Source organism: Mesocricetus auratus, unplaced genomic scaffold (assembly GCF_017639785.1).
Source record: "Mesocricetus auratus isolate SY011 unplaced genomic scaffold, BCM_Maur_2.0 Super-Scaffold_100008, whole genome shotgun sequence".
Classification (NCBI taxonomy): domain Eukaryota; kingdom Metazoa; phylum Chordata; class Mammalia; order Rodentia; family Cricetidae; genus Mesocricetus; species Mesocricetus auratus.
This window is the reverse complement of record NW_024429192.1, coordinates 7,689,195-7,704,764: the sequence shown is the minus strand read 5'-3', so window position 1 is coordinate 7,704,764 and position 15,570 is coordinate 7,689,195. Positions and strand designations below refer to the sequence as shown.

The window sequence follows — 15,570 nt, the reverse complement described above, 5'->3', positions numbered from 1 at the left end:
GTTGTCCATGCCCAGCCGACTCCCTGGAGGCCTCCCCGAGCAGCCTCTGTGTTCTTTCTTCTGTTAGTACCCCAAATCAAGTCCTAAACGTATACTCTATGTATGTGTATACACAACACACATATTTAACATATGTGTGATATAACACACACACACATACACACACACTCATAGTAACCACATGAAGTGTGGCGATCCGATTTTATCTTTGGGGTCACTTTCTGAGGTTTCAGTTATCAGAAAATGCTAAGATTTTGTTTTGGCTCTTTCAGGGGAAGCCTGTTTACAAAACCTTTATTAAAGTACTTTATATTTTATGTTCTTACATTGTTACAGGCTTTATGTACAGCTGCTCTATGTAGTAAGTCTTATTGATCTCTTACTGTGCCTAATTTAACATTAAGTTTTATCAGTGACATGTATGCATGGGGAAACAATGCCCTACACACAGGAACTGGTACTATCCACCTACCCAAGGCTTCTAACATCCACTGAGGGTCTCAGGGTGCGTCCCCTACAGATAAAGGGAAACTGTAAAATGAGCCCTTCTGGTGAAAGTCTCAGACAGAAGACAGAGTTAACAGCCAGTGCTCTGCCCCCTTAGTTTCTTGGGGACAACGAAGGGGGCTTCCTTGAGGCTCCCCTTGGAGGGCTCAGTCTCAGTCACCATCCCTATCTGCAGCTGAATAGGATGTTCCACAACACTCTGCTCCCTAATTCAAGGAACACACTTTGGGGTGCACCACCAGCCACTGGCTCTAACAGTCGCCTTTTTTTCTCCGCCAATACATGTTACTTGAAAAAGAATAAAACAGTGTCACAGAATTAATAACCATAACACGTGCAGACATCACAAGTGGGTTGTTTCTGTTTGGAGAGAATTTAAAAGCTGCTGTAAAGTGTGAGAGTTCTATGTGATTACAATATTACCCCCAACATATCCTTCGAGGGAACTATGAAACACAGGGCCCCCTCGGAACATCTCTAAGCTACTGAATTCACATGTTGTCACCCAGTTAAGTCTGAAGCTCCCTCCGCTGCCTTCCACTGTGGTTAGACTTCCAATTAGGTCAAAGTCAGCCAGGACCCTGTCCGTGGTACCCGCAAAGGTGCAACACGGACAGAGAAAGAACCTATCACTCCACAGCTGGCTGCCCCGTGGCTATGGGTCACTCAGGCACCCAGCACCATGCACACGCATGCCTCAGCCAGGCAGCCTGGGTGGGAGGTTCCCAACAAACTCCTACATGAAGGCAGCCCTGGCTCCAGACAGCCCAGGTACTTGAGGCAGGGAACAGTCTCTCTCCACTCGAGGACTATCACCAGGAACCAAGCAGCAGCACTCTGGGGCACTGGAGACTTTAAAACTGTTGAAGGGGGGAGAGGTGCCCCCAGTAAAACCAAGACTCAGCCAACACACAGAGGGGGCAAGGCAGAGGGAACGGGCCACTTTACCAAGGCCAGCATGGGGTCGGGGTGTTTGTGACATCCTTTCCCCCCTGTGCAAGATGAAAAGAAAGAACAAAGGGTGGGGGGTGGGGGTGGGGGGACCGGGACTCTTAAGGACACACTGTCAACTGGAGAGACCCAGCTGTTTAAGCCTTCCTGTTACGCAACCACCAAAGGCAGTGTCCGCCTCCAGATGAGCAACTTCTAAAACTGTTCTTTGACTTTGACCGACTTAACACTTCCCACGGATTTAAAAGGAGCAAGAGTGGCCTCAAATCTTACAGCCTTTATTTAAACTTTTTTTTTTCTTTGAGGGATGGGGGAGCAAAAAACGCTTCACAGTTTCAGAGGGCATCACAGTCATTCACAGATCTTCCAATTCCCTACCAGCTTTTGGGTCTCTTCTAACAAATTCCAGACAACAAACAGGAGGCACAGGCGCTGTCAAAGTTTGTTTCGGTCAAAGGCAGTCTCTAAGCCGACGGACTCAGTCACGTCTTAGCGCCAGTATCGAAAGGCTTAGTTTGATTGTGTTCAACTGTTTCCTGACATGAGCTCATCACTGCATTTCCTTTTCAGAGCGTTAGCATTCACTACAGGAGCCGATCTACTGAAGTAGGTCAGCTAATGCTACACCGTTAATTTACCAAGCCTCCTTTACCTACTGAAAGTCAGCAGAAATAAGGCCCAAAGTGGCAAAACAGTGCCAGCTGTTTCCCCAGTCAGTCCCTAGACGGAGGTGGGGTGGGAGGGGCATAGTGCACTGGACATAACATACGTTCAAAATCTCAACAGCCAAAAGAAAAGGGGGCAAACACCAGTGAGAGTTAAAGCTAAAAAAAAAAGTGTTAACAGCCAAAGCTTTCTACCACCTAAGTCTGAAAAGATAAAAAGACCTACACAATTTCAGCTGCATGCTAACTACTGACCCCATCCTCCAAAACCCGACGCAATGATGTTCTTTGTCACTGAGAGTCCAGAAAGAGAGGAGATGAAATGAGGGGATGCGGGCGAGCAAGAGCACCATCCGTCGAGCATGGAAGCCAGTCTTCCCCAAAGCGGACAGAAAACACAAAGCGCTCACCAGATGAAGCGTGCGGTAGAGAGAGCAGCCAGCCCTGTCATTCTCCATCCTGGGTTTGCGCCTGATTTTCCACAGAGCAGACATCCTCGGGGACACAGTCTCATGGTAATTCCTCCTAGCACTTCGTGTGGTCAGCAAGGAAACCGAAGTTTCTTAAAACACTCAGAAAGCCCCGGCCGCCTTCCCGCTTGCAGAGAGCACTCTCTCACCAGGATATCCCATGCTGGCTCTCCAGTACAGACCTGTGACCACAACTCACCACAGAGCTGACAGCGGCCACAAGCCCCAGAGAGGCACCTGCTTCCCCAGCAGCGCTCCGGGCGGCTGTCAGGGGCTGCATCTTGGATAAGAAGTCATGCTTTGGTTTTACCTGGCTCAACAATTAAAGTCCCAGAAAGAGAGAGCCAAAGCAAGCAAGAAAACAGAGTGCCTCCCCGGGCTGCTGGTGGCCCTGCCCTGCAGCCAGAGGGATCAGCCGATTGGCCAGCATCTCGAATGGCACAGGAATATTAAAGTGGCCAGCTAGGACAACTTCAGAGCTCCCGCCACTGTGTCGAAGGAACCCCCACCACACAACCCGGCTCTTTCAACTGTATGGCCTGCCACATTTCACACTAACGCTTCATCACAGAACACAGACGCTTCCCAAGCAATTACAGCATGCATGAAAACAAACGCAGAAGCAGTTATGAATGGAAAGGCACCGGAAATGATTGTGATACATTTCCTAACTGGAAAACAAAGTAGGAGCCACCAGGGGGGCCTGGAATGCAGGGGCTCCTCTGACCTCAGCTAACATGCATTTCATTCTACAAATAAAGAGTCTTCAATAAGAAGCTGCAAAGAGACACAAGTCACTAGGGTGAGGAGACCCGAGCCTGTCACCAGAGGAAAGAGGTGCTGACAAATGGAGAGTGGCTGGACCCCCCCTGTCTTTAGACAACCTCGCCCATCAAGGTGACATCCTGAATCATCTCCAGTGAGCAACAAGCCCACAATTAAATTATCCACTCGCTCAGCTCCAGAAAAAATATGCACAACTAAACCTCATATAAAAGGGAACACAAACAGCTTTTTCTCTCCGTCCAGCTCATTTAGAAGGGGACACACACACACACAACACACACAACACAAACACACACACACACAACACACACACACACACACACAACACACACACACACACACACACACACACCCCACAAAAACAAAACTAAAACTAAAGCAATCGCTGAAAGGTTCCAGCACTATGCTGGCCTGCCCTGTGTTACCTGGCAGAATGCACTCAGGCAAGCACTCCGCTCAGCCCAGGGTTCCATGAGTACAGTCTGCACGCAAGTGTAAAGGACCCTTTAAAGGACAGACCCCGCCCACTTACGCTCTGCCTCCCCCTCCCTTCCCTTCTCTTCCCCTCTTCATCTCTTCTCGTCCCTCCCCCTCTCGCTCTCCCCCCCTCCCCCACCTGGAATCAACTCTATGGTTAGTTAATGTACTCTCTGTAGCTCGTATTTCGTGTCCCATAGAGCGCATGTTCTTTAAACAAAAGAACGACCACCACAGGCTCCCGGCTTCACACTTCCCACCAGAGTAAAATCTGAAGATGCAGCAGCAGGCCCTGGTGGCGCACACCTTTAATCCCAGCACCCTGGAGGCTGAGGCTGGCAGATGATCTCTGCGAGTTCCAGGCCAGTGTGGCCCACACAGTGAGACCCTGTCTTTTAAAAGCAAAAACAACACGAAAGAAAGAAAACAAGAGAACTAATCACTTATTTCATGATTCTGTTGGGGGCAGGCACGTCTGGGTGCAGGGCATGTCATGGTCCTTGTGGGGAGGTTGGAGGAGGTCGGAGGACAATCTGCAGGATCCAGACAGCCCCTTCTGCCACGGGGATCCCAGTGACAGAAATCAGGTTGTCAAGCTTGGCGACACATTCCTTAACCTGCTGAGCCACTTCCCAATCCAGCTTCTATTAACTTATCCAGTTTATTTCTCTGCCTGATTGATGGATGTGTGTGCATTCAGACAAGGCTTAATCATCCCTTCCGGGTTACAGCAGTATACAACTTAAAAATGAATTTACATACCAATACAGTCCGTGCAACCAAAGCGCTTAACCTTAATCAGGAGACACTTTAGGAAGATTAAGCATTAGGAAAATGGTTAAATGGCTCATGGCTGTGTATCTAATTGGCCTCTAGCACCACTAATGAATTAGTTCCCTCTTTCATGAAGCCTGGTATTTAATGTCAGTACAAAACAATCTGGCTGCAGGTAATTTTAAACGCAGGCATCAATAACACAAGGCCTGGGGCAGACTAGGCTTTTACCTTGCTTTCAGTAAGAGAGAGTTGCAAGTGTTTCTCAGCAAGGACCTAACCCAACCCCCAGTATCCTCTGTAAACAGAATTCGAGACAGTCTTTTTCAGGAGAGTTGTAAAGATGCCTGTATGTGAAATGGTACCTAATACATGCTGAAGACAGAGTTAGCATATCTTTATTATTAATATTCAGTGGGACCAGGTCACCAAGATCTGCCAGCACAATTTGAGATTTTTTGCTTTCAAATCTCTTTTTTTTTTTTTTTTTTTTGGTTTTTACGAGACAGGGTTTCTCTGTATTGTTTTGGAGGCTATCGGTCCAGCCCGGCCTCGAACTCACAGAGATCCGCCTGCCTCTGCCTCCCGAGTGCTGGGATTAAAGGCGTGCGCCACCACCGCCCGGCTTGCTTTCAAATCTCTTAAAGGAGAAATTTAACCCATCAAAGGCTACTAAAGGAGCTGGAGAGATAGCTCAGTGGAGAAGAACACTTGGTTTCCTCTGGGGTTTCTACTGCTGTGGTAAACTCCATGGAAACCAACCTGGGGAGGAAAGGGTTCCTTTGTCTTACAGTGAGGGAAGTCCGGACAGGAATTCAAGGCAGAAGCTGAAGCAGAGACCAAGGAGGAAGCTGCTTTCAGGCTATCCCCATGGCTTCCTCAATCTGCTTCCTTCCTTATACCATTCAGGACCAATTGCCCGGGGTGGCACTGCCCACCCCCAGTGAGCTGGACCAATCATCAATCAAGAAAACGCCCCAAAGGACACTCTGATGAGGGCATGTTTTCCCAACTGGGATCACCTCTTTGCAGATGACATAAATTTAGGTCAAGCTGACAAAAACAAACAACAACAAAACCCACCCAGAACAGTGCTCCTGCAGAAGACCAAGGCCTGGTCCCCACTCCCCATGGCTAACAGCTCACGGTAACCTGTAACTCCAGCTCCAGGAGACCCAACACCTTCTTCTGGCTTCCAGTACATGATTTGTTCATGCGAGTGACTGGTCAATGGGCAGTGTGGAGACCAACAGTGTCTGACAAGGCGATTGTGGAATAGCCTTAATTGTCAACCTAGACAATGACTCAAACTAGTCACGTGAGAGAAGGGAGTAACCTGATCAGACGGGTCTTTGGGCAAGTCTCCGGGACACTGTCTTGATTACTAATGTGCAGAAGGGCTCAGCCCGTTGCGGGTGACACCACCCTCTATGCAGATAGTCCTGGACTGTATAAGAAAGTCAGTTAAGCCCAGCATGGTGGTATAACCTTCACCCTAGCACTCAAGAGGTGGAGGCAAAGGGATTTCTGTAAGTTTAAGGCCAGTCAGGTCTACACAGTAAGACAGACACTGCTTCTAAAAACGGGGTGGGGGTGGAGGGAGCCAACCAGCAAACAGCTTTCTTCCATGGTTTTTGCTTAGGGTCCCTGCCTTAACTTCTACAAACTGTGACTGAAGTATAAGATGAAATAAACCTTTCCCTTCCCCAAAGTTGATAATGGTCAGAGTGTCTTATCACAGCAACAGAAAGAGTAACTAATACAGTTATGCAGCCTGGAAACATGTCTTTCGGACAGAGGCGATGGGGTTTCTAAACACTGCTGTTTCAGGAACTCTGGAAAAAAATCGAGTACCGTTACACAGAACATTTGACAGAGTGGAACACAAGCATGGAGAGTTATAGGCAACATTTTCATTGTTTGACACCAAAGTATCAAAAGAACAGTTCTGCTCACAGTATTCAACTGAGGAACAGTATAATTGTCTTAATACAATAAAAAAAAAGTTTCCTTTCCCTTTAATGTAAAAAAAGTGCACCTTGACCAAGAGCCGAGAGCAGATTGCTCAAAAGCAGCTCGTTACAGAGCCCCTAAGTAGCAAGAAGGCATTGCTAACTCAATCACGCACATTAGGGATGACGCTTCATCCTCCACAAATGAAGACGGAGGAGGGAAATGGGATGAAATTATGGCATTAACAGGGAACTCCAGCCGTGGCAGAAATGAAAGAAAGAAGCCCTCAATTCATTACAAGTGAGTTCTGCCCTATATCCTCCCATATGACTTTGTTACCAAGGATGTAATTTGGATTTCATATCCCGCTACTTAGTAACATCTCAGAAGCAAAAACACTTCATCCCACGGAGAGGCGGCCTAATCACACACAGCTGCAGAGGTGGCGCATCAGCTGTGGCCCTGCAGGACACCGACGTGAAAATGAAAATCTCTCACCTTGCTGCTGTGGTCCGTGTCGTCGGAAGACTCCAGGTCGGCTCCTTCGCCCTCTTCCGGGGCTATCTCAGCACTGCTCCCCTGCTCACTGCTCAGGCTGTGCCCTGCCAGAGAAGCAGAAGAAACGGCAGGTCAGCACCACAGTCCCGGCTGAAAGCCGGCCTGAGGGCAGCACAGAGTGGGGGGGGGGGGGGGGAGACGAGCGTGTGTGTGTGTGTGTGTGTGTGTGTGTGTGTGTGTGTGTGTGTGCGCGTGTGTGTGTGGACTCCGAGTACAAGTCATAATCTTGGCTCGATAAATTTTTATTGTCACTGCTGTGATATTTCACATACATTTCATATACATTTTTATTGTTCATATGTCTGACAACGTAAAGTAACTGTTATGGATTGAATATCTGTTCCCCCACAACCCGTATGTTGAAACAATGACACCATAGGACCCATAGGGTGGTATCTGGAGGTGGAGTCTGAGAAGGTCACACACACACACGCCCATGCACGCATGAAGACATTCATGCACACACGTACAGGGGTGGTAGCCAACAATAAGAATCACATCTGGATTTCTGGAGGCTGTGTACACATAGACTCCTGTTCATTGGTACCCCCTTTCTCCCACTCACGCGCCGCATGTCAGGGTCAACGCTCAGGCCCACAGTCCACACCTGGAGTAGACGGATTCTGGCACAGCAACCCCTTCCCAAGCAGAATCTGAACAGGCAGGGACCCAAGGGCCCCTGCCACTCCTCTCTGAGGAGACACGGCCCTGAAGTCACACGAAAGAAACAACTCTCTGGGTCAGGACAACTTGGGGAGAAAGAAGAAGGGAGCAGGGCAGGTCTTTCCCTCATATTATAATCATAGGCTGTCCTTGGTGGGCAGCAAGGGTTCAAACTGACACAAGGTGCTCCATCTGAGAAATGATGGGAAAACCCCCGTCACTGTTCTACTGTTAGCTGAGCTTGCTGATAGCTTTAGAGAGTTAGTCCAGACCACCAAGGCAGGAAAGCGTGGTGGCAGCCTACCCACTGGAAACCAAACACTGAAATACCTGAGCCTACCCTCCGGGTCTATTCTCATTCAGGCCACACCCACCACCTGACGGTGTTTCTGCATTTTCATCTCCAGGGCATTACAGAATGTGCAGGGCTGGAGCGTGGTCAAGCAGGAAGCCATAACCCAGCGCTATAAAACACAAAAGGGCTGGGGATGTGTTACAGCTCTTGCCTAGTGTACACGAGCCCGTGCACAGCCGTAAGCCTGCAAGCAGAAGAAGCGGTAAGTCCCCCGTAAGGGCAGAAGACGCCAAGGACATAGGAAATCCAGCTACCTGATACGAAATGTCGAATAAAACAAGGCTGAAGTTATTTTTTTACAACAACAAAAAGGTGCTTTCAAAAAAGCCACACAAATTAATAGAATTTCTTTTTTTTAAAAAAAAAAGTAGCTGTTTTTGAGTTTATGAGTAAAATATAAATCAAAGTTTAAAAAAAAAAGAGGTTGGTAAATCCATCTGAAAGTAGTGTCCCGTTATATCAAATAAACCTTCATATGAACTGCAATTTCAGTGAATGACCACTCAAAAGTTTAGGTATGGCTGTGGAGAGATGGCTCGGTGGTTAAGAGCGCTGGCTGCTCTTCCTGAGGATCCGGGTTCAGTTCCCAGCACCCAGAGGGTGGCTCACAGCCACCTGTAACTACAGTCCCAGGACAATGCACACGTGTGGTGAAAGATATACACTTGTGCAAAACATCCACAAGCACAAAACAATAAAGCAAAAACAACAACAACAAAAAAAGTAGTAAAGTCCTTGCCTAGAAACTGGCAAGGCTGCAAATTCAGCCCCTGGGACCCCACAAAAAACTATCTCAGAGAGAGAATGCAATAAGAACTTCTTTGAAACAGAGTGAGAGCATGTACCCCACTAAAAACTTCTCTAGTACATGTATATCAAGGGGTTAAAATCAACACATAACCCTAAAAAAATCTGGTGTACAAACTAAAATGATACAAAGCTGACATTCCCACAGGTTAGGCTTAAAATATAAAACAACCCCCACCTTCTCTCCATGAAAGATATTTTGGTGTTGAAAACAAAACAAAAAACCTGTTTGCAAGATACAATTCAGGGTGACTGAAGCTGGCGGAAGAAGAAAAGCTACCTTTGGTTCCTGCTGGGCTAAGGATTAAGTCCAGACTGTAAGAGCAAAGGGGAAAAGAATAGGGATGGGTTATGTAAGCTGCAAATAGAATTTAAAAAGGCAGTTCAGGAAAGAGAAGGGAAAAAAAAGTGAGAAAAATGAAATGAGATCACAGATATGGGTCAGAATACATGGATCTTCTAAAAAATGTCAAAGGCTTAACTTAAATAAAGACAGCATAAAACAAAGCCTGGCAGAATGGTTTATACAAGAACAGAGAAGAGTCCGGGCATAATCGAGCACACCGAACACTCTAGAAATGACTAACTGCATCAGGCTTAAGTCAGGACACCCAACACACAAACGTTTATAATGGCTAAGCTTGATTTGTGAATGAGTTTCTAGCCCTAGTCCCAAGGATTAGCATCTTACACAAGCAAGCCATCTACCCAAAGGCCCAAACTGCCTGATCTCACCAGAGAATCTACATTCAAGCAGACCACACGGGTAACATGTTTCCTAGAACTAATAAAAGTCTTGTAACACCAAAGGAGAAGAAAAACAAAATTGAGGTACTTTCCCTGCCAGAGAGCAAAACAATAGATAAAGTTACAGTAACACAATGTAGCACAGAGCAGAGTGTTTAACAGAGCCACAGGATGGAAGTGTGACACTCAGCAGACACACCAGTACAGTCAGGGAAGAGACGGAACATTTGACAAATGTCACAAGTGCAGTGGGTGGCCCACGTGGAAAAAAAATAACGCTGGATCCTAACTCGCGCCAGTCACAAAAACCAGCACTGGTGGAACAGACTCAGTAAAAAATACACTAGGAAATAAATACACCTAACAAGAGAGAAGAGAGCATACAACACAGGCCCGATGCTCTTAAAAACCAGCTCAACCCCTCCCATCCTAGAAGCACAGTCCTGAGACTACACCTACACCACACATCTGTGCTGGCTGATGCAGGGCTTGCTTTGGCCAGCACAAACAATGTAAGTGAAAATACACACATTCCCAGCCAGGGCCCCAAGTGGCTGCATGGTTCCTGCTCTTGCCCGCTGTACAAAGAAACCCCAAACTACAATCTCAAAGATGAGAGGCTTTGTGGAGAGGGGGTCCCCACATGTGAGCAGCGAGTGCCAGTCACACGGCCTCAGTCAAGCCATGAGTGACTCCGGCGAAGACAGTAGAGTCTCCAACCCGCTGAGCTTAGCCCAAGCCGCCAGGCTCCAGAGGAAGAGTGAGGCTGTGCCAGACAGTGTGTTCTGACACAATAACCACTAAGTGGACAGGAGCAGGTGCTAATGACCAGAGAAAACAGGAGAGAGCAAGTGACAGTGACCCACTTCAAGAAAGGACAGAGCAGCCAGGACAGGGATCCTAGCAGAGTGGGGAAAGCTACTTCAGATCCTTCTCTGGATGCCCTCAGCTTAGTGGGTTTACACACACACACACACACACACACACACACACACACACACACACACACACTATGCATGTATGTACACACGCAAGCGCGCACACACACCACACATGCACACACATACCATATATGCACACACATAAACACACACACACACACCACACATGCACACAAGCACAAAAGCACACATGCACTCACACAGACACACACACATACACACACTTTCACAACTTTCTACAGTGGTACTGTCCTTGCTACAGAATGCGGTCCTCCAAACAACAGAAGCTGAAGGAATTACCCTCTTGTTTGGGGACATTTTCACCTTTGCACACAAGGAAACAGCAGCCACCCTTACAGGCTGCTTTTAGCAATCAAGGAGAGAGCTAGAGAAAGGGCTGGGAAGGGCTGAAACCACCAGTCCAAGGGGCAGTTCAATCGCAGCCCCGAGCACACGGTCAGACAGACAGGCACAGGGGAGGCTCCCACAGAGATGGGAAGCCAGAGCACACTCCAGGACATCTCAACAGCTACTACAAATAAAACCCATGGGAAGCCAGAGCACACTCCAGGACATCTCAACAGCTACTACAAATAAAACCCACGGTTGTGAACAGGTGAGAGCTTCTCTCACGTGTAAATAACTTCCACGTCATGATCATGACTTTATGGTTTAGATTTGTGCCAGAGGGACAGCTCAGCGGGTAAGACACCCAGCTTCAATCAAGCCTGCAGACATGAGTTCAATTTGAGGGACACACACGGTAGGAGGAGAAAAGCGACTCCCGCATGTGGTCACTGACTTCCACACGCATGACACTAAAATATGCAATGTGCACACATACATGAGCACATAAAAGAGAAAAGTAACAAAAATACTGCAGAAAAAGTCAAAACTTGCAGATTCTGACATACTGATCTTGTCAGCTTGTTGAGAAAGTAAAATATAAGTACATTAATGATTTTTTAAATTATTTTTATTTCTATTTTGTGTGTATCAATCAGTGTTTTCCTGCATGTATGTATGTGCTATATGTGCATCCCTGGTGCCCAAAGAGGCCAGAAGACGGTAACAGTATCTCCTAGAACTGGCATTACAGACAGTTGTGAGCCACCATGCAGGTGCTGGGAATTGAACCTGGGTCTTCTGCAAGAGCAACAAGTATTCTTAACTGCTGAGCCATCTCTCCAGCCCCTACACTAATGATTTTCATCTCTCTGTCTCTCTCTGTCTCTCTGTCTCTCTGTCTCTCTGTCTGTCTCTCTGTCTCTCTGTCTCTCTCTCTCTCTCTCTCTCTCTCTCTCTCTCTCTCTTTTGATTTTTCGAGACAGGGTTTCTCTGTATTGTTTTGGAGGCTGTCCTGGAACTCGCTCTGTAGACCAGGCTGGCCTCAAACTCACAGAGATCCGCCTGCCTCTACCTCCGAGTGCTGGGATTAAAGGCGTGCGCCACCAACGCCCGGCTACGAATGATTTTCTAAAACATAAAACTGAAGTCCCCCCCATGCACACACTGAATCTGACAGATGCCAACAATCTCAGGAAATCAAGAAGGCATGGATCCCTTGCACCACAGCAGGTCCTGCAGAAGCAGGCCATGTGCAAAATGACAGAAAGCAAGGCACGCCAACAGTTTGCAAGGCACACATGGCTGCGAACCTTATCTACAAACAAACAGGGGCCATGTGTGACCGGGTGTCTGGGAGGCTTCAGGAACCCGCAAGAGTGGACCAGATTTGTTTTCAGGAAGACGAAGCTGCTCGCTTGCTTTTATGTCACCCCTCCCTGTTCCCCAAGGGCCGAGCCCCCAGGAAAAAAACACAGAGCCTCACAGAAAGCACTTACTGGCCAGGCAGATCCAGCGCTGTCCCTGCCTGCTGCAAACACAGTTCCCCCTGTCACTGGAGGAGCCTTAGTGTGAGCGGCCACACGGGGCCCTTTCCTGTGAACCAGATGCCAGGGAATCGACTTCCTGCAGGAGGTGCACGTGTGCTCACTGCAGCCCACAGCTTCCTCTCAGCAGCAGATGTGCTGGAGGCCGATCAAAAGGTCTCCGACTCTCCGGCCTGAGTGTGATCTCTAATGTGTCACTGGCCAGCTGTCAGTCACCAGGGACCAGCTTTCTCTAGCTCAAGATGCAAGAATCCCCACTTTTCAAATCAGATGCGGCACCGGTCCCTCTAGGGAGCCCAGCGTTTTCACTGCAGAAGTGCAGGCTCCCCGCTAACACAGGGCACCTGCCTCACTTCAGTCAGTCAAGTCGAAGTCCAGGGACTGGACGAAGCATCAGAGAGGCATTGCCACTGGAAGGGAGGCTAATAACAAGAGAGATAAGCAAATCTTAGTGCGTGCGTGCATGCGTGCGTGCGTGCGTGCATGTGTGCGTGTGTATGTGTGCGTGCGTGCATGTGTGTGCGTGCGTGCGTGTGTGTGTGCGTGTGTGTGCCTCTGTGTGTGTGTGTGTGTGTGTGTGTGTGTGTGTGTGTGTGTGTAAGAGGGTCTCCCTATGTAGTCCCGCTGGTCAAGCACCTCCTACATTACTCAGGATCACCACTTACTCTCAGCAACCCCACCTGTCACCCAAGTGCTGGAATGGCAGTTTTCATCATAATACCTGGCCTAAACACACACTTAAAACTCACGAAAGGACACCCCAGATGCTACTTGAATGACAATTCTTACAACTTGCATAAAAGTTGGAGTTTTGCAATAACTGCTATCAGAAGTCTCTTCGTTTCATTGGTGAATCTCATGGTTTCTATCTCATACCATAATAATTTTACCCATCAGGAAGCCGACACTCACAATAAGCTCCCCTTTCTCCTTAGGGACAGCAGTAAAGGTACGTGCCAGTCAGGCACATTAAAGCATGATGGGCACATGGTTTGGGAAGCTTCTAAGAAGATTCACATCTGTATCTGCCTGCCTACACTGAGGTCGCTGAGAGGCATAGCTGGCTGACGTAGGTGTGCACCATCTAAGAAACCGGTTCTGAATTAGGCAGACGTCACTGCGGGGCGGACAGCAGCAATCTCTGAGGGCACTTTTGTTTGTGGGTGCGCAGGCACTACTATCTTACAACAGCTAGTAGGGATGCATAGAACAGCCCCTCACACCAAAGAATTGCCAGATCTGAAATGTTACAATCAGTATTCAAAACAAATCCCACAGGAACTTAACAGCGATTCATGGGAACTCCATGCAAACATCAGTTTCCAAGTCCTCACACCAGCTTCCCCTGTCCAACAAGGATCCGCCCACCCAGAGTAACAGTCACTGAGGGAACCGCCCCCTTTTCTGTAGGTAACAGAGGAAACAGAGGTGAAAACAGGACCAGTCAGAACTTGTGGACTGCAAACGGCCATGGACTAGAACATGGTCAGGAGACTGTCCTTGCCCAGACCTCGGCTTTGAGTTGGTAACCAGGCACACTACGCTCCCTTCTTTTGTCAAGAAGGAAAAGAAAGTACGTTCCACTGCCACCTGACAGACTCCCAACATAAAAACCTCAATGAAGCAGACCCTGGAATGGCATCAACAAAGTCTGCATGTCACCAGGACATTCGGATTCCCTTTCCCCAGGATGGAGTCTTCACGCAGGAAGTGTTGGTGGCCTAAGCAGTTCCAACTCCAGGTACAGGTGGAGTCTAAAACGCCATCTAAAACAGCCACCAAAATAAACACACAAGAGCCAGAGCGACTCAAGGGACCACAGCACTACAAAATCCCTTCTCTCCACCTGGAAAACCGTAAGCACGGTGAAATTCCTATACCCGAGTGTCAGACAAGCCGCCCACTACGGGCGGAGGTGGACAAGCAGGCCTAGGATGTACCCTGTTTCTGGCAGACAGCGAGGCTTAGGGTGTACCCTGTTTCTGGAGGACAGCGAGGCTTAGGGTATACCCTGTTTCTTAGGTACTTACTGCTGGTCTAAACGTTTTGTTGACTTATTTAAGCATCACATTGACCTAGCAGAAAGGCAATGTGCTCTTGTCTCCATTTCATAATGAGGACACGGGACACAGAGTGGTGGGTGAACCAGGACTCACAGGGGCTAACATCAAAATGAACGCAGTCCCAAAGAACCCGGTTCAGGGACTATTTTTAACCGCCAGTCTATGATGTTTCTACTTACAAGCCTCTATGTGAGAAAGAGGTTCAGAAATAACCACAGCTTGAAAGAGAATCAATGCCTTCTGTCTGGGCTCTCAGGGGAAGGCCTGGTCAAGTTTGCATGCTGGGCCTCAAAGTCCCTGAAATGCTCACACTTCCCACCTGGGTCTCTATCCAGGTCACCAAACACTTGGCACGACCACCGTAAAGATGCCCTAGGACCAAACCCCAGACTTTGCCGCTCGGATGTATCCTACATTTAGTTACTTCTAAATTTAGATCAAGGCTGGAGCGGAGCCTACCCATTGTCCCACTGCTCTGTGCTAACTGCAGCTGTCTGCGGAGCCTGTGTTGGTTCTGCCTGGCTAGGGGGCAGGCTTGCCCGGCTCCCCATCCTGTTTCCTTGCTGTCCCCTTTCATCTTCTGCTGCTAGACAAGGGCCAGGAAGCGGAAGCACCCAGAAGGCAGAGACCCAGGTGGGGGTCATGAGCTCCAAGTCACGGCCACTTGGTTAGGAAAAAACAAAGGAAATAAATCTCCAAGGTTGAGGTTTTACTGTTTTAGACAAAAGTAAGTTTGGAGGTTTTGCCGAAAGGACTCCACAGGTGCCTTGCCTATGGGAGGTCACAGGAAAGCCAGGGTGGCGTTTAGGACTCCATGCTATCAAAGACAGCGCAGCTGCTATATACACAGAATACATCCAGATCATTCTAAAACAGTCACTTACAGACAAGAACACTTCCAGTTAGAAAATTTTCACCCTCGTTTACTATAATCTCAGTTCTCAAGAGGCTGAGGCAGAAG

The 15,570-nt window shown here is 48.2% G+C and overlaps 1 protein-coding gene across 10 annotated transcripts in view; it reads right to left on the bottom strand.

Annotated features, from left to right (window-relative positions):
• The window catches only part of Tiam1 (TIAM Rac1 associated GEF 1), a 340,091-nt gene that overhangs the window by 34,069 nt on the left and 290,452 nt on the right, over positions 1 to 15,570 (bottom strand). For 9 of the 10 annotated variants that reach the window (XM_040750527.1, XM_040750528.1, XM_040750524.1 and 6 more), the window contains one exon: positions 7,082 to 7,185. In XM_040750527.1, coding sequence (XP_040606461.1) covers positions 7,082 to 7,185 — 104 coding nt within the window. Of the gene's footprint in view, positions 1 to 2,533; positions 2,784 to 7,081; positions 7,186 to 15,570 lie in introns of those variants that run through there. The other variant, XM_040750532.1, reaches the window with a different exon arrangement.